Source organism: Arvicola amphibius, chromosome 18, assembly GCF_903992535.2.
Source record: "Arvicola amphibius chromosome 18, mArvAmp1.2, whole genome shotgun sequence".
NCBI classification, from domain to species: domain Eukaryota; kingdom Metazoa; phylum Chordata; class Mammalia; order Rodentia; family Cricetidae; genus Arvicola; species Arvicola amphibius.
Genome location: NC_052064.1, coordinates 11,393,208 through 11,420,026, shown reverse-complemented (window position 1 = coordinate 11,420,026; position 26,819 = coordinate 11,393,208). Strand labels below are relative to the sequence as shown.

The window sequence follows — 26,819 nt, the reverse complement described above, 5'->3', positions numbered from 1 at the left end:
TCTATATGTTTCTCTCTCTCTCTCTCTCTCTCTCTCTCTCTCTCTCTCTCTCTCTCTCTCTCCCTCTCTCTCTCTCCCTCCGTCTCTGTCTCTGTCTCTCTATCTCTCTGTCTCTCTCTCTCTCTCCTGAAGTCAATAATTTTGACTTTTCCCTTCAAAATTTCTCCTGCATTAAAGGAAAGCATTAATACCAGTCCCTACCCTGGGCTCTATGGATGCAAAGTGCAGAGACAGAAGGAGTTATTATATTTAAGAAAGGAACAGTAGACACACTCGAGCTGATTCACTTCCCACGTATGTTCTGCTTCACTGGAATTGAACAGAAAGTGGTTACTGGAGTGGGCAGATGTGCACACACATACTCAGATGGCAAGCAGCAATATTGCAAGTATTACTATTCCAGACACACAGAGACTTCCTGACTGGATCAATTTGTTTCTTCATTCATTTATTCACAGCTGAATTCCACTTGCAATGAATGTGCCCAACATTTTTCCTGGCAGGTAGGGACAAACATTGCTTTGCTCGTGCTTCTAAAAGCCCCCAAAGAAAATTAAATCCCAAACATTTCATGAATAAATTTTATCGAGTTTATTCTCTATAAGGTTTACTTCGCTTACTACCGAGAGATAATCAAATATGATTAAAGCTGAAGAAACCACACGAAGACAACATTTCCTGTCTTTATCTTGACCTCTGTGCCTGGCCTTTATTGTGCTGCTTTGTTCTGAGAAGGACCAGGGCAGGCATTAATCCTCATGCCTGTGAAGACCACTCTGCTTGCAGTTTCTCTTTTGTGTTCCTTTGTAAAAATGACAGGGGCGTAAGCTGATGTCAAGGGAATTCTTCTACTTTACCCCTGTATTTCTCCCTAAGATATTCTAGGAATCTGGTCTTTTATATTGCTTTCTTTCCATTTTTTAAATTAAGGGATAGGCTGACCAATTTCATTAAATTTGATAAAATCTTATCCGAAAGCTGTGAAAGAAAATTGAAGTAAATTGGGCAGATGATGCTGTTTTGCTGTGCTATTCATTCTTTTCACTTGTTCTTTGTAATTCAGTCCACCTAGATGGAGAGATGTAAATGAGCAATGAAATCAACATGGCGCGTGCTCAAGCTGAACTCCATCAGTCTCAGATATGCAGCCGTTTGAAGTGGTTTTCTCTATGACATCCTCCACTGATTTCCCTTGATGGAAAAACAGTTGAAATTTCCAACTGGATGTTTTCTGAAACCTGTTACAAAACGAAAATATCTTCTGTCTGGAAGGCGTAAATACCCAGTGGCAAATTAGTAAAATTTACCAAAGAAAAGTCTGAGAACACATCATATTTTGGCCTAAAATTCATAATGTGATCCAGTAATAATGTGATTTTGGAGTTGAAAAAAATTATAAAAGTTTCTAATAAATATAAATTATTCAAGAGGAGAGAGACCCATTCGTATATGGCATTACCAATAGATCATGTTAAATTCTTGGCTCGAATCTAAAATGTGGCAGGTAAATGAACAGCAACTCGGGTGTCCTTCTTTACCCTTCACGTGTCCCTCTTATAAACTAGTCTGGATGAAAGCCACTTGTGGAGACCGGTTTCAACATATCAGAATCAAATACACTTAACAGAACCCTTTATGCACTAACAAAGAGTTCCTCGCACGTCTTGCTTCTAAGAATTCCATCAAATGTAATTATTCCTCATTTAATAGTGATAATTCAAACTCGCTCAGAATTTGCCACACGTTGGGTGCTTTGCTAAGTGATTTATCTCTTTCAGTTGAAATGATATCAGGTAGATACTGATGGATTACTAAGTGTCAAATGTGCAAATTAAGTTTAGCAATAACTAAGCAGCTTTCCAAGAATCTCAGCTCCCAAATGACAAAGATAAGCTAGAAACTAAGGTCATCCTGAGCTGAGAATGCTTTTCTAAACCTTTATGGTGTTCCACACCCTGTGGAGTTTAGAGCGCATTGTTAATGTTAATAAACCAATGTGGCAAGCTTTGGATCACCAGCCTGCAATAATGACTTGAGAACATATTATTAATTATAAAAGCTTGGCCTTAGCTTAGATTTTTTTCCCAACTAGCTCTTATAACTTAATTAACCCATATTTTTAAATCTATATTCTGCCACATGACTTGGTTACCTCTTCTTAGTACTACTTACCTTACTTGCTCTGAGACCACTGGTAACATCAGGCACATAGATTCTTTCTTCCAGTTTCTCTTTCTTTCTCTGTCCAGAAGCCCTGCCTATTCTCCCTTCCCCAATTATTGGCCATCTAGATCTTTTTAAAATTTCATTTTATATTCCAACCACAGTTCCTCTCCCCCCATCCCTGCTGCTGCCCTTCACCTCCCCTGCAACCCTTCCCCACATCTACTTGCAACTTGTGAGGGCTAAGTTTGTCCCACCTAACTGGAGCAGGGCTAATCCCCTCCCACCCTGAACCAAGGCATCCCACCACAGGGAATGGGCTCCAACGATGCCCCAGGGATAGATCCTGCTCCCACTACCAGGAGCCTCTCAGATCGTCCAAGCTTTACCACCGTCTCTCACATGTGAAGGGCCTAATTCGGTCCCATAGAGGCTCCACAGCTCTTGATCAAAGTTCACGAGTTTCCACGAGCTTTTAATGAGTAGGAATTTGGGTCTGGTTTGAGGAAAGGTGTTGGAGAACAGACAGTGAGTGCTTCCTAGGAACAGGTATAGAAGAGACTCGATATAACTGAGCACAAAGCAACATAATCTATCAAGAGTGGGCTGCTGTTAATGAACAAAGGAAGCAGAGACACAGGCTCCAGTGTGTAGCCCCATTCTACCTCCTCTGGGCTGATTTGCAGGTTGGGATCCACCAGTATCTCCTGAAAAGCTCTGTCTAGATCTCTGCTCCAGTGCTCCAATCAAGGACTTGTCCAATATCAGCTCTCCCAAGCATGGGAATGGGAAGAGAGAAATTCAAGTCCTGGAGCAGGTAAAACTCCTTCAACACTCATTTCTGAGGTGGAGCATTGGCTTTCATAATAAGAAAAGAATCCCTTTAAAGAGAAGACAAAAGCCCAGGATTTCAGATTCACGGGATCCTATCCCTTCCTTTCAGCAACACATTGCAACACTAAAATTTAGATCAGATATCTCCCTGTTTTGTATCGATATGATCCAGGGGTCTTGGGATGGGTTCCTTTTCCCTTCCAATTAAATAGTTAAAAGGCAGGAAATATCTGAAGTGCAATACGTAGTAGCAACAGAGAGCATTGACAGTTGAAGAAAGGTGCTTATTGAGGGTGAAGAAACACACACATGCAGTGGTCACATGAAAAAGACTCAGAAAGTTGAACATCTAGTCTCTTCTTGATGGTCACCGGCTTTAAAGCCTCTGAATAGTTTTCCTTCTCTCTTTTAGGGTTTGTCAGTTTGATGACAATTGCAAAGGAAGGTTAATTAACCAGCAGCTGTGCTATGCTGTCCTCTGAACCTGCCCTGTCTGGAAATCCTTGAGCTGGTCCAACAGCAGGGGTCCTACCAGTTGGAGACAAAAGCTTCCAGGCTTTGGTCTCAAGTCAGGATACTGAGAAAAAAAAAAAAAAAAAAAAAAAAAAAAAAAAAAAAAAAAAAAAAAAAAAAACCTGGCCATCTTGGAGATTCAACACCTTTACTACCTAGCCATGGTTCCTCTCCCTATCTGCCTACAAGAGAATCTAATTCCTGGTCTCTGAGCATCATTAACTCCATTTATGAGAGTTCAGAGAAAGACCAGACTTTCTCCCGTTTCCTGTGTTCATCCTTCTTCTGGTGCTGATAACATCTTCCTCCATTGTTTGCTCAGTGACACCATGATGACACGAGGAACTTGGTGCTAAACTAATTGGATGGGAGGTGGGGCAGTGCTGAAAAACAAAGATGTCAGGCAGAATTTTCTAGACTCATGTTATTTTCTGTTGGTTTTTTTTTTTTATGTACTGAAAGTAGTGAAAAGTAAACAAAGAAGTTTTTTTTTTCTTACGCCACGAGAGGGCGTGGAATGGCAGGCACACTCCGGACACAGATGGCACACGGCCGCTCTGTGACAGAATCGGGACAGACTGCCCAAGCCGCTCTATGAGAGGAATCGGGATTCGAACTCGGACCTCGGGATTCGCAAGCTCCGCGCTTCGCTAACAAAGAAGTTTACTCAATGTTTCACTTAGGAAAGGAAAAAAAAAAAATCTAGTGACTCCTCAATCCATCTTCCTGGTTCTGACAGGAGGTTAAGCTTTAAGTAGAATATGAAAATGTGTGTAGCTAAAGAATCAGATCAAGGTGTGCCCCTGCCCTCATCATCTGGCTTTGTTTTCATTCTGAAAATTGATGGAAATCTCTTTGCAGGAAACAGTTTCTCTCTGACTGGCACCAGATTTCAGTGTTTTCCTTCTCCCATCGTGCAGTTCTTGGGGGAATTCCAAATCTCTGGGGTGACTGGTTTCACAGTTTTACACATAAATGAGAGACAAAATGTGTGAAGTTGCTCCTCTTACAGTATGATTATATGTGAAATAGTTTATCAGTATAGAGGTGATCTTATACTATCCAAACTCTTCTCTTTCGTGCAAGTGAGCATCTTCATTCACTATGAACAGTCAATAAGTTTTGTGATGATGGGTATCACTGTGACACAGAGACATAAAAATATTCTCCCGTTTCAGAACACAGTAGATCCCTCATACATGGGGAGCTGTGTATAATTTCAAGAGGCATCAGCTTCCAATTATGGATGAGCTTGGGCCTTGAGAAAGATGTTTCTCTCCTTTCCTGCTTAAGTTGTAATTGCAAAGCACTACAGAAGTCTGGAAACAAATGGAGACAGAATCCCCTCATATATATATATATACCAAATACAATCTACATCATGGTTGGAAAAAATGAAGTTCTGAGAAACAACACTTCTTTCCTTAAAGTATATTTTTTTTTATTACTGTTATGTGTGTCTTTATAAAGTCTATTTTTCTTTATTGCTGTTAGGTATACATTAATGGTTTGTGTCTGAGAATGTTTATGAGTACTCCAGAGCATGCATATAAAGTAAAAGAACAACTCTCAGGTTCTAGGGATCAAACTCAGGCCATCAAGGTTTGTACAGCAAGTTTTTTAACTATTGAACCATACATTTGCCTGAGAAATTTATAGGCATAAAGTGCTAGGAGAAGTGTTAGGATACAAAGATAATGGCAGGTTAGAGTCCACACATTAATGCATTGTTTGGAAGCTATAGAGCACAGAACTTGGGTCAACAAAGAGCAAATATATATCTAAGCATCTTACATTTAAAACCCCCCAAAAAGACATGAGCTAATATTCCTATATGTACATGTATGTTGTTGTAGTCTCTATTGGTCTGTGTGCAATGCTCTATCATTTAGAAAGAAGAGATAGGACACAAGCTAACTAGTCAAACTAACAAAACTCAAGCTTCAGGTTTAATTATGAATCACTGACTCAATATATAAGGTAGAGAGTGATTGATAAAGACACACCAAACCAATATCTGGCCTCTATACCCATATAAACATACACAGGCACATGTCTGCACACATAGGTGAGCAAACATACACACGAATAACCCTATGCAATGGCCACTCAAAAAACAAAAAGAGAAAGAGAAAGAAAAGGCTAACAATAACAAAAAATGCATGCCTGTGAGCTTACTGTCAGTTAAGAATAAGGATGATAAATACTGGAAGAAAGAGAATATCATAACACAATTCTAGTGTGTTAAGCTATAGCCTACATTCTCAAACAAAAGCATGACCAGGCTTATCACAACAATACTCCCGTCTCTGGGGCCAATTTCTGTCTTAGGGTTTCTATTGCTGTGAGGAGATGCCAAGACCCTGGCAACTCTTATAAATTTCCCTTTAATTGGGGAAATTGCAGTTCAGAGGTTTAGTCCATTATCATTATGGCAGGACATGGTGGTGTGCAGGCAGATAAAGTGCTGGAAAAAAGAACTGGGAGTCTTACATCTTGATCTGCAAGCAACAGGAATTGAACTAAACTTGGTGTAGCGCAAGCATACCTCAAAGAGACCTCAAAGCCTGCCTGCATAGTGGCATACTTTCTCCAACAAGGCTATATTTAGTTCAACAAAGCCACACCTCCTAATAGTGTCACTCCTAGGGTCAATTATATTCAAACTACTACACTGACTAAGACAGAAGTTGGTATCAGGAAGCAAGGTATTGCTGTGATAGGCCTGATCATGGGTTTTGTGGGAACGGGGGTTAGGAAAGCAATGGAATGCTTTAAGCACTGCTTAATGGGCCATATTAGTAGGAACAGGGAAGACCATGGTGCGGAGTGTGCCTTGACAAACTGTGGAGGCCTGACTCAAGATATTTTAGAGGAGGTGAATTTTAGTATGTTACCTAGAGATCATCCATGTGATAGAATGTGAAGAAAGTGGCTACTTTTTACCCTTGTCCAAAAGCTTTGCCTAAGTCTAAATTGAAGAGTTTGGGATTAATCCCATTGGCTTAGGAAATCTCAAAACAGCCTTGTATAAATTCTTCTGTATGGTTATTAGTGCTACATTTAATAAATAATTATAATGAAAAGGAAAAAAAACTGAGAAAGGAAAAACACAATATGTACAATTGAGGATAAAAGGAGCATCAAGAAGTAGAAAGAAGTCCTGTATTTAAGGAGATAAACAGCTTAAGAAATGGAATAAGGGGAGTATTGACCTCAAGGCTTAGCCCACTCAGCCAAGTTTCCAAGTTGTGAAAAGAATTAAAGAAAAGCTTACAGTCAGGTGTGGTGCATGCCTTTAATCACAGAAGGCAGAACCTGGTGGGTCTCTGAGTTTGAGGCCAGTTTGATCTCACACAGCGAGTTCCAGGAGGGCCACCCTAAGGCAGTGAGGGTAATGTCAAAAACAGGAAGCTGGTGAAGATGCAATTGAACAGGGAGACCATGTTCTAATACAAAAGCAGCAAACCTTGGCAGCTTCGGTCTGGATTTAGAGTCAAGGAGAAACTAGGGAAAACTGCTGAGGCCAGGCATAAATTAGAGGTGTCCCTGAATGTGGACCTAATAGAGAAGCCATTCTGTGAAGCTGTGAAGTTGAAGCCTGGATTGCCATAGAGGCCCCAAGATGTTGGACGTGCCAGAGGCATGGAATACCTGCCAAGGAGAACTACTAACGCGGAGTGAAAGCAGCTCAAGAGAGAAATTGTTTTACAATCACCTAAGTTGAAAGGAGTTGGAGATCTGAAGAGCATTTTGACATCAGACATGGAGATGCAGAGTTTGGAGTTTGCCCAGCTGTTTTTCAGTCTTGCTTTGGTCCAGTATTTCCTCACTGTGCTCCCATCCCTATATTCTGAAATGGTAACGTTTATCCTGTGTCATTATATGTTGGAAGTATATTTTCTGGTTTTATTTTTTATATATATTTTGATTTCATAGGGTATTGAAGTTAAGAGATGACATGGATCTCAGAAGAGACGTCAAACTTTGGACTTTAAAATATTGTTGAGACTGTGATAGACTATAGGAAGTTTTGAAGTTGAACTAAACGCTTTTTGAATTATGGTCTAGTCACAAGCTTATGGAGAGAAAAGTGGTAGTTCAAATGTAATTGGCCTATGTTTATAGAAAGTGGCCATTTAGATGTGGCCTTCTTGACCTAAATGTGGCTTTGTTGAAGGGAATGTGCCAATTTAGGGTGGACTTTGAGGTCTTCTATGCTCAAGCTATGCCTAGTTCAGTTAACTTCCTGTTTTTTCCCCCTCCCCTTAGAAGCTGGATTTTTTTCCCCTCACCTCTTGGAAGCTTGAGTTATTCTTTTTAAAATTTTTTCTTTTTATTTAATCTTTGTGTCTTTCACTTCGTGTCTCCATATCATGTCTCCAGATCTCACCCATTATCCCCCCCAAACAAAAATAAAACAAAATACCATTTAAGAGAAGAAAGGGACAAAAAAAAGAAAGAAAGGTAGAATCTCATTATGGAAGTTTCAGTGCGGTGTAGTGAGTCACAAACCCCTTTATCTATAGATTTTACATGAAGGTGTTCATCACAAAGACTCATTCGTTGGGATTAAGGCCCCTGGCCTCTGCTGTGCCACCGATGCTGGGCCCTCACTAGGGCATTCCCTGGAAAGCCTGCTGTTGTCCTGTACTTCCTGTTTCTTGGAGCCTAAGATGTATTACTGTCAGCTCATTCTCTGGCACCATGACTGCCTAAATGCTCATGTCCCATCATGATGATAATGGACTAAACCTCTGAACCATAAGCAGTTAAATGTTTTCTTTTATGAGTTGCCATGGTCATGGTTTTTCTTCATAGCAATAGAAAACCTAAGACATCAGGTGTTTTATTGCTGTAAAGATACACCCATGAGCACAGCAACTATTACAACAAAAACATTTAATTGGGGCTGGCTTACAGTTTCAGAGGTTTACTCCATTTTAATCATGTCCAGAGCATGATGGCATATAGGCAGACATGTCATTGAAGAAGTAGCAGATAGTTCTATATGTAGATCCTCATGCGGCCATAAATGAGAGTCACTGGACCTGGTTCAAACTTCTAAAATCTCAAAGCCCGCCCCCAGTAACAAACTTCCTCTAACAAGAACACACATACATCAATAAGTACACACCTACTAATCCTTCCATGTAGTGCCACTCCTTAATGACTAAGAATTCAAATATATGAGCCTATGGAGGGCATTTTGATTCAAACCACCACATCAACTCTCCTCAGACTCTGCTAAACATCATTCTTTGCTCAACTTCTAGGACCCTATTTTATATTCTATGTATGAGTGACATTGAAGAGACTTTGCCTTTGTTTGCCAGGCTTATTTCCCATTGCACATTGTTCTCCATCTATGTAGATGAAACGCCATTCTCTTTGTAAATGAATAATGTTCTGTTGTTTATACGATCTCGCTCTTTTAGTGATACTCCATGCCTGTTCATTTTGCTGTTTACACTGCTTAATTGACTGTTGATACATTTGAATTCCAGTTATTTTGTGATTTTCTTTGCAATTATTTCATTTGGTTTTTTTTTTCTTTCTTTTTTCTTATTTTTCTTTCTTTTCTGGGATCAAATAAATTTAGCCATTCCTTTATAGCTCCTTTTTGGTCAATTGCATAAAAACATTTTTAGCAGTTTAATAGTTGTTATATAATTTATAGTGCATTTCTTTAACTTACAAGTCTGCTTTTGATTGGTAATATATTGCTTCATACATAAGGAAGAAATATTTCAACAGTATATTGACATTTTGTTCTGCCAGACTGAATGCCACTGCTACTCATTTTATTCATATACTTTCTGTAAACCTCAAAGCTTATTGGTGTAAATAATAGAAAGCATAACAAGAATAATATAATAATAATAATATAAAAATAATAAAGTTACTTTCCTGTAGTTAATTTTTTGGAGTAAATGGTTCTGACATCCTCTACATCCTTACTTCATGATACCGATTCTTTCAGTTTTGCATGTTTGAATATCTCTATATTTTACCTATTTATAAAGAAGTATTTTCTTTGGACATAGAGATCTATTTTAATATTACCCTGAAAATATAAAGACAATTCATTGCATCTTTTAACATAATATTTCATTAATTCTTTGAGATTTCATAAAATGTGTTTTAGACATATTAACCTCAATTCCCAAACTTCCTGTCCACGCTACTTAATTTCTTCTTTAATAAAAAAATGTGATCAAATCCAATCTCTTATTTCCTAATTCTTTTAGGATTCATGCCTTCTATAATAGCACAGTCTGCCTATGGGCAAACTGGTTGTCCCTTTCCCAGCAACAACCAATGCCAATAGGCTAGGGCTTGAATTTCATACCTACTTCACAACTCCATGTTGGGATTTTATCTGACTTAATATTGTCTAGGTCTTGGGTATTCTATCAGAACCTCTGTGAATTCATATCTGCAACTACCTTGTCATGTCCAAAAAACATATTTGGTTGTTATCAGCCACTGCTTTTGGATATTATAATACTTTCTTCTCCTCTCTGTGATGATCCCTAAGCCTTGCAGATTGGGTTCTGATATAAATGTTCCATTCTTTCTTTCTGCAACTTGAGCAAATGTGGGTCTCTGTGTTAATAAGTATCTATTACAAGAAGGAGAGTCCTTGAGGAAGATTGACAAGTGAACTAGTCTATGGGTATAGCAACAAATCATTACAAGGCAATTTAATAGTATATCCATTTGGCAAAATAATGGTAAATTCTTCCTAGTGCCTATCTATTTAGTCAAAAGTTCTTGGCCTCCGTCAGGATGTTATATATAGATTCCATTTTGTAAAGCTGATCATGAATTCAATCAGAAAGTGTTTTTTGACTTTCATAACATTTGTCCCATCTTTGCACAAGTAGGTATATCTTACCATGCCAATTATCATCATAGTTAAAGGATATGACAGCAGGATAAGGTGGATGTTTATTCTTATTGGTAGTGTTCATAGCATCTTTCAGAACTTTGAAAGCAAGCCAGCAGGGATGAACCTTCTAGGTCAGTAGTAGCTTAATTTCTCTATATTCTATGATTCAAGTTGTGGTATCTTTAGCACTAGAGGTTTTCTGTCACGTTCTAGATGGTAACCCAGATCAATGGCAATAGACTAATATGTGGGAATATATGGGTCCTGCTGCACAACAACTCTCAAAACAGTAGCCATTACTGTCATTGGACTATTTATTTTCTAGCCTGTGGTATCTAGTGAGAGCCCTGTGCAAAGGCCCCATTCCTTTGTTACTCCATTTAAACTCTTAAAATATGTATCTGTACTTATTTTAGGAAGCTTGTAGAGTAATGTGTTTTCTTAGGACCTTTTTCAAAAGGTCTTTAGTTCAGTTATCCCTCTTCTTTTTTGTTTGTTTGTTTTTTAATTGCCTATCATTCAGGTAATTAACTTCAAATCAGTTATTCTTTTATTCCTTGTTTTTATCATGTATTTGACAAGTCCAATATGGTACTCAACAGAGCAAATTACTCTGCTGAGAGAGTTTCCTGAGTTCTCTACTCAATTCAACATAAATTTTCTCAGTTCTCTTAGAACCTGAATGATTTAAGGTCTTAGGTGGGTGGTAGGACCTAGTTCTTAGTTCCTTCAATGTTTACTTCTTTCCTCCTCTGTCTGTTTGTCCGTCCGTCCTTCCCTCCCTGCTTTCCTCTGAGTAAGCTTGAGCACCCACAACTGGCTGAGCTAAATTTAGCTAGAGTTATACAAAATTCATCTTTTCAGGTTCTTTGTTCCTACAAAAATATTCACTTTTATAGCTTCCACAACAAAAGAACTATCTGAATTGTTCTTGTGGTCTTCAAAAGTGTGTTTGTGTTCTATTTAAAACTAAGAGACTGAGTATTTTCTTATAAGTAATATTGGTTTAATTATCTTTCTTTGTGGAAAAGAAAATAATTGTACTTCATAAGAGAAACTTATAGCATTTATTTATTGAAAGATTAGACTTAATGAAAACATGATAATTTCTCTAATTAACAAATAGAAGTATCCTAGAATTGTGGGACTAATGGAAGAAACAAATCTACACCAAAGTTTCAAATACTGTTAAATCTTGAAGGATCAAATATCAATACATGAATCAGCTTCCCCAAGTATACAAGTTGGATGTGCTGGTAACACCGAATATTAAATAAATATGGACTATTTTTATTAGAAAACAATAAAAACAAATGTAATATATTGAGAACTTTTTTGCTTGCTGGAATATTGAACCTTACTTTTACTTTCAACTATTTTATTTTTCTCATAAACACCACATAAGTATATTTTATCTGATTGCATATATGAATTAATTTAGTTTGACATTTTGCTTTTTTTTTCATCAGGAAAGTATTCACTATAATCCTAGAATATAAAGTATGCGGAGTCTGAGGAAGTATAACATCAGATACAGGGATCTTGTAAACCTGATTTTCTACTTATGACCCACCAAGGCTATCATCTCATCCGTTAGACACATCCTGATGTACTTGGAAACTACAGATCTGTTTTGTTGTTTTTGTTTTGCTTTCTGAAAACAAAAAAAAAGGCTTACTTTGGTTGTTGGGGCCTTTACTTTCCTTGCTCTATTTCTTTTTTTTTCTGTTTTTTAGAAATATACAAAGTATTAACAAGAATTGAATTCAGATTAACTCTGCTCTCTTCCCTGAGACTGTTGCCAGTTCTATGCCCCTTTTATTTTTTATAAAGTATTCTCCTTTAGAAAGGCTAGTCTATGTCCTTTGGGACTCACTTTAGCTATGGTTAACCTGCCCACAGTCTTCCATGACAATATTCCTTTTGTGAACAAAGTTAATGATCATTAGAGATTTTGGATTTTACTTTATGTGTAGGAAATACTCTGCTACCAGATTAATGATAATATATAGATTTTTTTTTCTTACCTTATGGGGATCTTTATACCTTACATGAACAAGTAAAAACAGACACTGATTTTAGACTATGTAACACCTTGTGTGGTTCCAGAGAGGTTAATCTTCTGGTAGTTCTGCATTAAACCCCAAGTTTCAAGATCTTCATTTGGTGGTGTCTGTTTCTCAATTCATTCAGCATTAGTAAGTATGCTGTGTGGCAGCTTCTGAGAAAAGAGATCAAAACAGGTTATTAGGACGCATCTAGTCTGGGTATAAACCAGTTGTTTCAGAGACTAATCGTTTCAGGATAGTTTAAAGGAAGAGAGGCCAAAGCACTACTCTGAGTTTGAATTCCTGACCACTTCTTCGCATCCTTGTCTGCATTTAGTTTTTATCTCCAACTAGAGCTGAGTTTAAAATCAAACCTAGAACTAGCATTTCGCAATAAAAGCAGTTTACCGAGAGAAGTTCAATCCACAATCTGTTTAATCATCATCATCATCTTCATAGGGAGGAACTAAGTAAGAAAATTTAAGCTCTGGCCTTGTCTCCCTTTTGCATGATGGCACATGAATTTGGTTTTCACTCCTCACCAACACAAATGAGTCAGCTGTGTGTCCAGGGCGATTCCACCCAGGACTGGGTCCCAGCTTTGCGTCACACTCTGAGGTTGACTTTGACAAGCTTTGAAGAACAACCTAGCTGACAACTGCATTTATCTACTAAATCTTTCTCAGAGAAAAAATGCTTTTACTCCCCATATCCCAAAAGACACCTTTACATTCCGGATCATGTTTAATGAAGACTCTTGTAGACAGAAAAGCGTGTTTTTCTTAACCATCATATCCGTCCTGTTTTCTTTTTTATATAGAGATTGAAAGAATTAAAGCAACGAGAATTCGCTCGGAATGTAGCTTCCAAGTCATGGAAAGATGAGAAGAAACAGGAGAAAGCCCTTAAGCGACTCCATCAGTTGGCTGAGATGAGGCAGCAATCTGAATGGTAAGAGGCAGAGGAGCCTGATGGTCCATAATGCTTCTCCCAGCTCCTGGAAAATCTCCGTAATGACTCAGTAATGACTGGTCCTCTGTAACAATATAAAGTTAACATTTATCAACAAATATGCCTGAAGGCAAATTTTTAATAGGTGATGTTTTGTGAATTATTAATTTTGTCATTTGATTTTTTTTCTTGCCAGTGCTGTTAATTTCTTTTAACTGTTTATAGAAGTGATCCAAGAACCAATTCTGTAAACTGTCATCTGTTCCAGCTTGACTGTTCTTACATAATTTCTCAGTAATTTAAGTTTTATAATAATAACGTTTAAAATATTTTATATAAAATTCATACATGCATATATGTTTATAGTATAAAATGTTGAATCCAATGCAACCTCCATCCCCTCCCCTCCAAGTCTTCTGACCCCTACCACCTTTCCTTACTATCTTTGTGTGTTCCCTCTATACACACATATACATTTATATTTAAATACTTACTATCTGGGGCTGCCTGTGTACATGTGTGTGGGACCATTTTTTTAATCTACTGGAACAAAGATGGATGTTTTCATAGGACCCACATCCTTGAAGTAAACTGACTCTTCCTACCCCAGCAACCAGCAACTGTTATTAGCTCCTCAAGAGTTCCTCCCCAATCTAAGTTGGGAATATGGCTGGCTTGATCTTGTGCAAGGATTCTGTGTGCAGTTCCAACTGCTGTGTATTCATGTATTTAACTTTGACACCTTGTCTGGCAAACACTGTTCTGCTTCAGGCAGCCACAATGACAGTTTTTAAAACTATAAATAGCAATGCACCTTTGGGGTGGAAAATACACGTCCTGTATATTCCCTTGTTCACACTTGATTGTGGAATAAAAGACACTAACATTGTCTGGCAGAGAAACAAAATATAATTAATGTGGTTAAATTTACTGCACAGTGCCATTTTAATTGATAATTATACCATAACAAGCATTACACTAATACATACTTGTAGCTGAAAATTGACAGTCTTAGAAAAGCTTGCAGTCACTGAATGATTCAAAGTTGTTACCGGGATGCAATTAACTTTGCAGATTGTGAATTGTGCTAATATGAATCATAACGGATAATAATAATATAACTAATTAATACGGTTGACAGCAACCTGGTGAATTACAAATTTATAGCTGTCAGAATTTAATTTTTTGTTATTTAAATGGAATGCAATATAAAATAACAAGAGTAAATAGTTTAGTTACATTACCATAAAATATTACACTTCAGATGTGGTCATTGGAAAATATGATGACAAGTAACCAATATTTACTTATATACAGTGTAGATTTCTGTTTTGTTTTTGTTTTTCTTTGTTTTTACTCTAGCCCCTCTTTGGAACACCAAAATAGTTTTGGTTGTTTTCACTCTCTTTACACTTAACCTTTTTGGGGAACCTACCACCCAGCTACTATACACACACACACACACACACACACACACACACACACACAGGCTTTTTATTACTTTTAAATGCTTAGTCTTAGCTTGGCTTATTTCTTGCCAGCTTTTCTTTAACTTTTGCCTCTGGGATTTTATCTTTCGCTATTTTCATATATCTTTTCTTTCCTTTTCATTCTGTGTCTGGCTGGGTAGCTGGACCCTGGAGTCCTCTTCTCCTCTCTTTCTCATTCCCTCTTCTTTTTTTTCTTTCTATTTATTCACTCTGACTGCCACACCCACCTATTCTTTCTCTTTATTCATTATTGGCCATTCAGCTCTTTATTAGACCAATCAGACCTGCTGGCACAGGCTTAGAAGACAACGTCCTATGTTCATTAGTGTAGCATACAGGAAAACATCCAAATCCCATTTCAGTTACTGTATGATTAGTATAGGAAACAGTAAATCAAATAACAGTACATGTGAAAGAAAGAAATCCACAGAACTGTTCTTCACAGGCCAGACCAGTTTTGCCTTGTTCAGCAGCACATCTGAGTTACCCTCCAAGCATCATGGTGACAGTAACTATACATCTACATCCCTGCCCCCAGTGCAAAGAATCAGAAAGGATCAGAGGAATCTTGGTGCCAGTGGTAGTGGTACAGTCACATAGTGGAGTACTACTCAGCGGTAAAAAACAATTTCAACTTGAAATTTGCAGGCAAATAGATGGAACTGAACAGTGAGGTAATCCAGACCACAGAAAGTCAAACACAGTATGTACTCATTCATAAGTGGACATTAGACAAAAAGCAAAGGATAACCAACCAACAGTCCACAACCCCAAAGAAGAAGGGAAACAAGAAGGACCCTAGGAGAGACATACATGGATCCGCCAGGATAGGGAAAGTAAACAAGATCTCCTTAATAATGGGTAGCATGGTGGAGGGGGTAAGAGTGGTAGGGGAGTGGGAAGGGGACAAAGGGAATGGGGAGGAGAACATGAGGGATCAGAAAGGTCAAGTTGGCTGAAGAACAGAAAGGGAGGAAAAGGAAAGAAATACCTTGTTAGAGGGAGCCATTAGGGGATTAGCAAGAAACCAGGCACCAGGGAAATTCCCAGGAATCAACAAGGATGACCCTAGTTAAGAATCTAAGCAACAGTGGAGAGGGTACCTTAACTGCCCTTCCCCTGTAATCTGCTTGATGACTATCTTAATTGTCATCATAGAACCTTCGTCCAGTAACTAATGGAAGTAGATTTAAAGATCCATAGCTAAACACTGAGCCAAATCCTGAAATCCAGTTATAGAGAGGGAGGAGCAACATTATGAGCAAAGGAACCAAGATCATGATGGGAAATGCACAAAACCAGCTGACTCGAGCAAGTGGGAACTCATTGACTCCAAACTGACAGATGAGGAACCTGTATAAGACAGAACTAGGCCCTCTGATTGTGGGTGACAGTTGTGTGGCTTGGACAGTTTGTGGGGCCACTGTCTGTGGAATTAGTATTTATCCCTAGTTCGTGAACTGGCTCCTTGAAGCCCATTTCCTAGATACTTGGGGAAGGCCTTGGTCCTGTCTCTAGTGATGTGACAGACAGATGTTGACTCTCCATGGGACACCTAACCCTCTCTGAGGAGTGGATGGGGGCATGGGGTGAAAAGAGAGTGGTAGGTGTGGAGGGACAAGAGGGAAAGGAGATTGGTATGTAAAATAAGATTGTTTTAAACATAAAAAATAGGGTATCTGTCAGGAAACCTTATGTTCCAAACACACTCAAGTGTAACCACTCTATAGACCATAATGTGTCCTATTGGAAAACAGAATTTCAAATCATGATTATTTTTTCCTTTCCATTACTTCCAAACTGCTCTATTTTCTTAAACAGCTTCATGGCTTCAGAGAAGTCACTTAGAGTTATAAGTTGTCTTTGTTGCAGCAGGAGTGATATATGATACAAAATGACAAACATACCATGGCCCCTTTTCTGAATAATGTGCCTTTGGTCCACCAGTCTTATTCACATTTGCTGAAAAGCCTAGCAATTCTGGCCCTGCTGTGAAGGCCTTTCATGAGTATTTTGTGTTTCTTTCTGTGCCTGTCTTGCCATATTTACTAGCTTCTGGCTTCCAGCATCTTACAATTAACCCTGTAGCAACTGATGCTGTCTGTGTAGAACAATCCAAATAACATTATAATTCATTCAGAAAAGAAAGATGAATTATCAGTATTGAGAACACTTGAATCCAACACAACATATAAACATATATTGACTGAAAACTGGCTATGAGTTTTATACAGGGCAGCCAGATTTGATTTTTTCCTGGATACCTTCATTCAACCTGAGTGTCCAGTGAAACCATCTATTGCACTTGGAGGCACTCACTTTTTGAGTGTAAATTAATTAAGTGTAAAAATTAATAATCTCAATACAGTACAACATTAAGGGTGTTTTTGCAGCATTTGAAAAAAATGTTAGTGATATTGATTCTGAAAACAAAAGTTTCCATATAAGAAACATTATATAACAAAAAATATCATTATGATTGGTACATACCTTTTTCAGTTTGCAAAATATACTTTCCCCCATGAAGCAAATCATATATTTATAATGTTACTTTAGAAAGTGGGGACAATATTGGGATTAACAATACAATAGTAAGTGTTAAACAATTAGGTATTACAAATACTAGGTATTAAAAATAAGTCATTATTTTAAAATCACTGAAACTAAAGATAGTTTCAAAGATGAAATCACAAAGGACAAATGTTTTAACTATGAAAAATTATAGAAATAGGAGCATTCCTTGCTAGGGATGAGAAGATAGGGAAGTGAGAAGCCAACACACATTCATAGAAATTTTGAAATCTAACATAGAGACTAAAGACTATACTTAGCAATAATTGTAGTCTTTACTTGAAATTTGCTAAGATGGAGAATCTTAAGTTGTTTTTTGCACACACATACATATACACACAGTTAATTAGGTGTTCTGGTAAATGTGTAAATGAGTTTTGTTACAGCAACTATTTCACATCATATGCACATATCTATTTGATGTCCTCATGTGCACCATGGTCTACCTACCCACATACTTCTACTCACATACTCAAACAACTAACTGAATTTTTATTTTAAAATTAAATGGAAATTAAACTAAATGTAAAAATACTAAAATATCCATATTTTATTGAAATCTGGAAGAAGAAATGCTAATATTCTCCCATTAGCATTTGAATACCTTCTGTTGAGCATAACACCAGCGACAGAAAATTGACTGCTTTTCCAGAAGAAGCAAACTTATCAATTAGATAACATAGATACTGCTTAATCAAAAAAATAGCACAAATATAGAGAGCCATCTATTTGTCGCCAAGAAAAAATTCAGTCACAATGTCGTTCTTTGTCCTTCTGTGTCCAGGTTGCAATAAAACTTCAACAAACCCCTTTGGACTTTTTCTTTGGGTTGGAATAAAATTCCATAGCCCACATGTTGTGTTTCATACTTCTCCCTACTAAAAATATTACATACACCATTTGGAAAAGTGTGATGATGTTATCAAAACAAGGGTATTATTGTGTCAGGGGTGGAAAGTAGTTCCATAAAAAAAATTTAAAGAAAAGCCACTGTTTAATAAAATTCCTTAATTTTATTTCCAGACAATAATGGAATATACTTTATCCAGCCATTCATGAGAATAGACAATGTCAAAGAATTGTGAAATAAATAATGGCTAAAATTATTGTTTGTAACTGAAAATTATAAGAGTGTAGAAAATAACAGGTTATAATACTATAAAAACAAAATAATGTTAGTAAAGTAAACTTTGAATACCAAAAATTATCTTTCAACTAAAGCAAAAGATGACAGGCAGTAGAGTACCAGTATGTATGCTGAGTACATTAAGAATACTTACGTTTAAGACTGATGACTCAGGATGGATAACACGTCAGGGGAGTTTTCCTTTCAGAAAACAGATTCTCCCTTTTCAGAAGTCACTGATGGCCTGTATCATTTTATCTAAGGTAGAGACTTGTCCAGTTTCCTCATTCATGTTGACATGTAAACTGCTGTCATTATATAGGGCTTATTTGTGCAGCCATATTCTTGAGATTTGTTGGAAACAGTTTCTCTATCATTTCTAGAGCACAGTATCCTATTGTAGAAGGCCAACATTTTGTACAACAAATTGGCACCAACAAGGCCAAGTAAAATCCACTTAAAACCTGAGTTTGGAAAGAAATTCTAGGCACAAAAAACAACAAAACAAAACAAAAAACAGAGTAAGCAGGGCTTAATGCTGCAGTTCTTTTAAGAGGGGTTTTCTTGATTCTGCAGTAGCAGAAAAACAACCCGGTGGTTTTAAGAAGGTGGCTTCCTGGAACTCTGGCTCTTTCGGGAGATCCGGCTATGTGTCATTGAAATGGGTTCTGTGAGCAGAGTGATAAATCTTGCTTAGTGGCAGCATAGACCTGCTGTGTGTCTAAAAATGGAGCAATGTACATGGCTCTCAGAGGCAGTAAATAGCTCTGTCATGCTAGACGGGGCAGAGCAAGCAGGCAGGGCCTTGTTTGCCCTAGCAATGCTGCCTCTTAGGTTTTTAAGAAGGACTTAGCATTTTAAGAAGCCATCCTGGTCAGAAATGGATTACAGATACACAAAGAGGACAGATTCAGACATAAAAGGCCTCTAAATGAGACACAGTGTGTTTTAAAAATGTACATAGGCTTGGGAAATAGAAGAAAAGGGGTAAAGAGACAGTAAATGTAATATAAGAGTACAGACAGTCATAGATTAAAGGAGTAAAGATAATAAATATTAAACTTGTAGAAAAAGTAATAGAGTAAGAAAAATAAGCCACGTAAAGATGGAATATACACAGAGAGTCTGGATTGTGTATATTAATGTGTTTTCTTTGAACTTTTTGACTGTGAAGGAGCTAAATAACCAACATATATACCTTAAAGGTATTTGTCTTCAAAATTTGGATGTAAGGATATGTTGCTTTTGAAAAGAGGTTCTTCCTTTGTTTCCACAGAGGATGAGAACCTGTGGATTCATTCTAGGCTATAGTAGTTTGATGGACCAAAACCCTGAAAGATTATTGTGAACACCTCTGCAAAAATTTCTTCACTCAGCAAAAAGCAGGAAGCAGTTTGGAGAGAACAACAAATTCCCTAAATGATTGTTTATAATACTTTGTTTACATTTTAAAAGGAATGTGCTATAGAGATTTGCATTCATATGGATCTTGGTTTGTTGATACAAATTTAAGCTCAATTATATATATATATATATAAAATATGTTTCTATGTTTATATATATATATATGTTTATATATATATATGTTTCTATGTTTCTGATCTTGATTAAGATATTATGTTTGTGTAGCTCATCTAAAAATTAAGAAATATAGGTTAATAGATAGTCATCTATAATAATCAAGTTTATAGACAGGTTTTCTAGAAATATAGAGATATATTTCAGTTAGATAGGTATTCCTCAAATCTTTCAGAAACTTCAAATCTTTCAGAGACCTTCAGAATATGGTTTTTAAAATGTTTTAATAACAAGACACATCTGCTCCTGGAAACACCAATAACTTCAAGAGGAAGACGGGCATTGAAGAGACTTCTTATGGAGTTTACTAGCCATTTGAACAAGAAACTGCTCTTGCCTGGACTACCTGATGTTATGCTGTGTGAGCTGGACATGCAGGAACCATGGAGAGATGACTGCTGAAGTTGCCTAAAGAAGGTGAGATAGTCATTCATGAAGGAGTCTGTGAGACATTCTGCAGGACACAGAAGAAAGTGACTGACATTGCTAATATAGGCAGAACTGTCTTTAAAAATCCCTGCTTCGTGGAAAAGTCTGCCAGACACTATGGGCCTGTAGGCTGAAGATGGATGCCCTTACAGTACAGAAGAACTTTGGGTGATTGTCCAGGCAGCAAGATGTCTCTGCCAATTCTAGAGTTTTGGCACTTGCTTACAATGCACTTCCTATTTATTTAGGTAATATTATATACTTCTGGAGTCTTTGATGGAGTTGAAGAGTAGATAGTTATAATTACAATTTCCTTAGTTATAATTAAAGATAAAGTAGATATAAATATTGTAACTATAACTCTTGCCTGATACCTATCTTGTTATATGTAATTTTACTATGCTAAAGTTAAAACCTTTCTTTTTACTTAAACAGAAAGGGAGGTGATGTGGGATTCCCCTCTGTGTGCTGTGAAGATGACTGGTTAATGAATAAAAAATCTTCCTTGGCCTGTGATAGGATAGAGTAAAGTTAGGCAGGGGAAACTAAACTGAATGCTGGGAGCAAGAAGGGAGAATCAGGAGAAGCCATGTAGCCCCTGCTGGAGACAGACACTGGACGGAACTTTACCCCACGTGGCGATATCCACGTTACTGGAGATGGATTAGTTTAGGATATGAGTTAGCCAGAAATACACTTAGGCTATTGGCTGAACAGTATTGCAATTAATACAGTGTCTGTGTGGTTATTTTGGGGCTGAGCAGCCGGAAACGAACAAGTAACCTTCAACAGTATCCCACAGCCAGCTCTCTGATCCTCTGGCTCTTGCCATCTATACTCCTGCCTCTGTGGTTTTCCTTGAGTGTAGGTGTTGAACTATAGGTGTACCAAGGTGAGTCTGGTAACCCATACTCACTTATTTTCTAAATTTGGACCAGGTGTGGATTTCTGTGATAGTCTCCATCTGCTGCGAAAGGAAGATTCTGTGAGGAGGTCTGAGAGCTGCACTTTTGTGCGGGTGGGTGATGCTAAGCATTGAAAACTGAAGGACAATTAATACTTCAAAATTTAAGCCGGGCGGTGGTGGCGCGCGCCTTTAATCCCAGCACTCGGGAGGCAGAGGCAGGCGGATCTCTGTGAGTTCGAGACCAGCCTGGTCTACAAGAGCTAGTTCCAGGACAGGCACCAAAGCCACAGAGAAACTCTGTCTCGAAAAACCAAAAAAAAAAAAAAAAAAAAAAATTTAAGTGATGTGTTTTAGGGACATATGTTTTAATATTTTATAGTCAAGAAGCAAATGCGTAACAATGAAAGTCTAAGATAGAAAACAGGATAGATGTTGGTCTGGGCACGTGGACAAAGAACTAGCAGCCGAATGGCATTTCAAATAAGCTTCTGAAGAAGTGATGCAGTAGCGTGGCTTTTCCTCGGTCAGCATCAGCATCACTCAAGGAAAGAGGTAACTGAGAAAAGTATGAAAACACTAATTTTAACTTAAAAGTTCCTGTCTGTATGGTAATTTTTTTTCTGCTTTCTTTTTGAATCACTAATGAACCTCAGCTAAATCAACAATCTTGGAAAACCTCAAAAGACAAAGAATACACAATTGGCATAAAGTTGTTGTGGTGAGGAAGAAGCAAGAGACATTATGGCAAAATCCCCTGGGAATGGCCCTGGGAATGCCGAGCCTGCCTGAACACACCGCTGCCTGCTGCTGTGCTCTCTCGCTGCTGACAAAAGTAATGAGGGAAGCTTCAGCAGAAGTGAACCGGAAAGACCTTTGATGTTGAAGGGTTCAACGTTGAATGCTAACGATGCTGAAAAACCAAATTAAAACTCTTTTTCCACTGTGCAGATTTCAATTTCTTACCAAATGTGAAGGTACTGGTTAGAAAGCTATGAAACATGTTAAAACTCCATTTCCAAAGATCATAGGTTCTACAGACTCTATGGTGATGTAAATGCTCTTATTTCATTTTGCTTTGAAGCTTTCATATAAGATAGTTACCTGTTATTGCTTTTTACATTTCTAAATAACAGAATTAAACAGAGCATTTCAGTGTAACTATATAGCAGTAATACTGACTTGTATGTAATGATAAAATGGTGATTTTGTAGAAAATTATGTTCACCAATAAATATTAAAACAACCTGCTGTAGAACTACTATGGAATGTTGTTTGCATATAGATTTGATTCCAATGCTAATGTCCTACTCATTTACATATTTACTTTATTTACAGTGTTTCTGGAAATGGACCGGCATACAAAGCCCCCAGGATAGCCATGGAAAAGCAGCTCCAGCAGGGAATTTTTCCTGTTAAGAATGGCAGAAAGGTCTCCTGCATGAAGAGCACCGTCCTCCTCAAGGGAAAGACCCTCCCCAGAAGCACCGTGGAGAAGCAGCGATTTGCTGCGTCTACCCGACAACAGCTGCAAGCCGACAGGCGGTGCCTGTTTGGAAATAGGATAACACAAACGTCTTCTGATCTCGGCAGTGCAAATCACAGGACCGGAGTTTCCTTTTCATTTTCAAAAAAAGCTTATCTAAAATTAGAATCCTCAGCCTCGGTTTTCAGTGAGAACACAGAAGACACGCATGATTGTAACAAGTCACCCACCTATAAAGTCAAACAAACAGTAGAGGAATGCATGTGTTGCAGGTTTGCAAATGACGATTCACACCTTACTAAGGAAGAAGGCGTCATCTCACCAAGGCATCTGGAGGGCGTGCTAAACAACACCTTCTCAATGAATTCTAAAATGTCACAAAACAAAAATGAATCTCTTCATGAGATACTGAAAGATTCACCAGGCATGCATGCTTCTTTCTCTAGGTCTAACCTCCATCTTTCAGACAGGAATTTTACTCTTTCCAGCAGAGAGAAAGAAGTTAGGAATGCATTGAAGGATACTTCAGAAAACTGTGTTAATCACCCACGACAAGCAAATGAATCCTCCGGTCAACTACATGCTCGCAAACACAGTGATAACCATTGGTGCGAAAATATGGGTGAGTTCTCACCTTCAGGGCCAAGGGAACAAAAGAGCAGAGCACATCTGAATCCTATCTCTAGATTGGAAGCCAGAGCAAAGGCTTCAGATGAAGCAGACAGAGTTAGCAACAATGTGCAGAGACTTTGCAGAGAAGGCTGTCCACATGATCTGAAGTCCAAACCATTGCCTTTCCTCCATGTACAGAGCAGGGATGGCCTTACCACTCTCCAGTGGCCTACGGAGCTCCTGTTCTTTACCAGAACGGAGCCTTGTATATCTTACGGCTGCAATCCGCTATATTTTGACTTTAAACTTTCTCGCAACACGAAGGATGAGCATAATTCCGAGAACGTAAAACAAGAATTGGAGAAGGGGCCTTTGGAAATGAAGCGAAAAACAGAGAGTCGAGTCTCAGGTTTAATGAAAGAACAGCAAGAATTGACCCACGATAATCAATCTCCGAAGCCAAAGATGATGATAGCTAACCCAGACTGGGAGAAGTTCCAGAGAAAATACAATCGGTACTACAATGATTCTGATTCTAGTATGAGCGAACATGATAGTCTGAGAGACTTGCCTATGAAAAGTCCTGAAGTGCCCGCCTACCTTCATCTGTCCCTAAAAGATGGCATGAGAAAGGATAATGCTGATGATACTGAATTCAGGGGACCTTCAAATGTCCCCGGGCAGAGCTACAAAAGGGCGGTTCTAAACAATGCTCAGGACAAGCCTTCACGCTCACCTTCCATCTCTAGGGCTAAAACACACAGGAGGAATCCCTGCACTCCACATTCAGAGGTTGAAGGACAAAACCAGTTTACTTGGAGTTTTAGTCCCGGTACATCAGAGAACCACAGTGAGCATGAGAAGAATAGCAGTGCGAGTTTAAACAGCTGCAGCATCGACCTGGGCAACAAAGCTTCTACGAGTGGAAAACAAAGCTATGACAGATTTTCTCCAAAGCCACCTCTGAGTAACCATCCCAGACCTCGGGATGAATCTCCCAGAAACGTGGCCAGCTGGAGAAGCATGTGCTCAAGTCATCGGTCCCACGGCAGTGGCCGCGGTCATTGGCTCTACGTCTGCAAAGCAGAATGTGACTCAGTTGAAAGACACATGCGGAAACACCGAAAGCTCAATTGCTTCTGCTTGTCTGGTGTCCCGATAAGCAGTAGCTGTCCTCAGCTAGAAACCCAGAGAGGCAGGAGTGGTAAACTATGGGACTCATTTAAACCTAAAAAACAGTCGAAATGCAGCAACTGTCACTGCAGAGAAAGATGTAAACTGGGTAAAAATCAACAATTTGTAGGGTCGAAACCCACAAGAGTTTTCAATTGTGATGCCGGTTCACAGGTTTCACTTGATAGAAACAGTGAAAAACCCTTAAATGGCCCGGGATCTCAGCACAGCAAATCAGGCTCGTATTTGAGACAGAGAGCTTACTGCTTCAACAAACACAAGAGAAGTCAAAAGTCTTTGACCAGCCTTCACATTAGTGATGTGGGAAAAGTCAAGTGCAGGCAATGCAACCGGAGCACCCTCAACTACCTTCTTAGGAGATGTGGAGGTAGCCCTTCAGAAACCACACAGTCAAACGTTTTGGATGGAGAAGGGCCTTCCGTGGCAGCAAAGTGTCTTTTAGAAAGAATAAAAGCCAAGAAGTGTCAGGAGCAAGCAACTAAGTTTGAGGTGTCTTCAAACAGTTGTTTGAAAGAATCAGAGACTCATTCACAGATCCAACCCACAGTTCAACCTGGACCACCAAGCTGCAACAGAACAGCATTGCCTTTTTCAGAAAAGAGACAACTGGGCAAAAGGAGAAACGATAAAGACAGTATAATTTATAGGACTTCTGACAAAGACACAATCAGAAGCTCACAAAAAAATAATTTTACTGTATTCACAGATGCTCAATGTGATAACAATCTCTCCAAAGGCATAAATCACGCAGTAACGGACTCCCAGTCTCCAAGCAGAAAAAAGAACCAGACAACGAAAGAGCAATCTAAATCTTCAATTAATGAAGTCCAGCCTTTTCTTCAAAGCTGTGACTCAGTACCAAATCATTTCCTTGGTGCTTTTCCATCTAATAGATATACTGGTGTGTCTGACTCAACAGAGACCAAAGAGGACCAGATAAATCTAGACTTACAAGATGTAAGTGTGTCTATGAATCATGTAGAGGGGAATATAAACGCTTACTATGACAGAACTATGCAGAAGCATGAAAAAGTGGAAGATGAATTGGAAAGGTCTCCCAAGTCTCTCTCCCCACCTTTAGTTCATCAGCCCATAACATTTTCTCCTGATGAAATCGACAAATACAAGCTCCTCCAGCTACAGGCCCAGCAGCATATGCAGAAACAGCTCCTGCAGAAGCATCTCCGGGTGGTGCCTGCCGCGGGGCCCACTGCCTTCTCCCCGCCCTCAGCTGTGCAGACGGTTCCAGTCCACCAGCACACAGCCATCACTACCATCCACCACACCTTCCTACAACACTTTGCTGTTTCTGCTTCCATCAGCTCCCACGGCAGCCCCCTCCCGGTGGCTCATCTCCACCCGCTCCCACAACCCCATTTCAGCCCTCTTCCATTTCCAACCATGGCTCCGACCATTATCCCTGCACACCCTACTTTCCTAGGACATCCCCTGCATTTAGTCACTGCTGCCCCCTTTCACCCATCCCATATAGCATTTCAGGCTCTGCCTCCTGCAGCGTTTATCCCCACATTGTTTGGTCCTCATTTAAATCCAGCCACAACTTCTCTCTTCCATTTGAACCCGTTAATCCAACCAGTGCTGCAAGGGCAAGATCTTTACCATCATGCTTGTGCCAACCAGACGCAGCAGTTAAATAGTGTGAAAGAGGCCTTAAATATGCCAGTCCATTTGAACTAATACTTATTACAGTTCATCTCTGAATAAATAATGCCAATCGTCACTACCTGCAAAGCAATGTATTAATATCATGTCTCCCATTATTATAAGATTTAAAATAACGGTGCCGAGTTCAAATGTAGTTCACACATAAATATAAACTGAATTATCATACTAGAAATGGGAACACTCTAGGGAATTGTGCTGGCAAAATAATAGAGCAAATTAAAAATAATTTTATGGAAGGAAATTCCAGGAAGCATTAAAGAGAGAGTGGTTTGAAATAAGTTGTTAATTAATACTACAATTGGTAAAGGAAAACATTCTGGCACATCACAAACATGAAGG

The 26,819-nt window shown here is 38.6% G+C and overlaps 1 protein-coding gene across 1 annotated transcript in view; it reads left to right on the top strand.

The window, feature by feature from the left end:
• Window positions 1-26,492, top strand: part of Znf804b (zinc finger protein 804B) — a 464,439-nt gene extending 437,947 nt beyond the window's left edge. The window contains exons 3-4 of the mRNA XM_038315550.1: window positions 13,274-13,404; window positions 22,841-26,492. Coding sequence (XP_038171478.1) covers window positions 13,274-13,404; window positions 22,841-26,492 — 3,783 coding nt within the window. The remainder of the gene's footprint in view (window positions 1-13,273; window positions 13,405-22,840) is intronic.
• The last annotated feature ends 327 nt before the right edge of the window (window positions 26,493-26,819 follow it).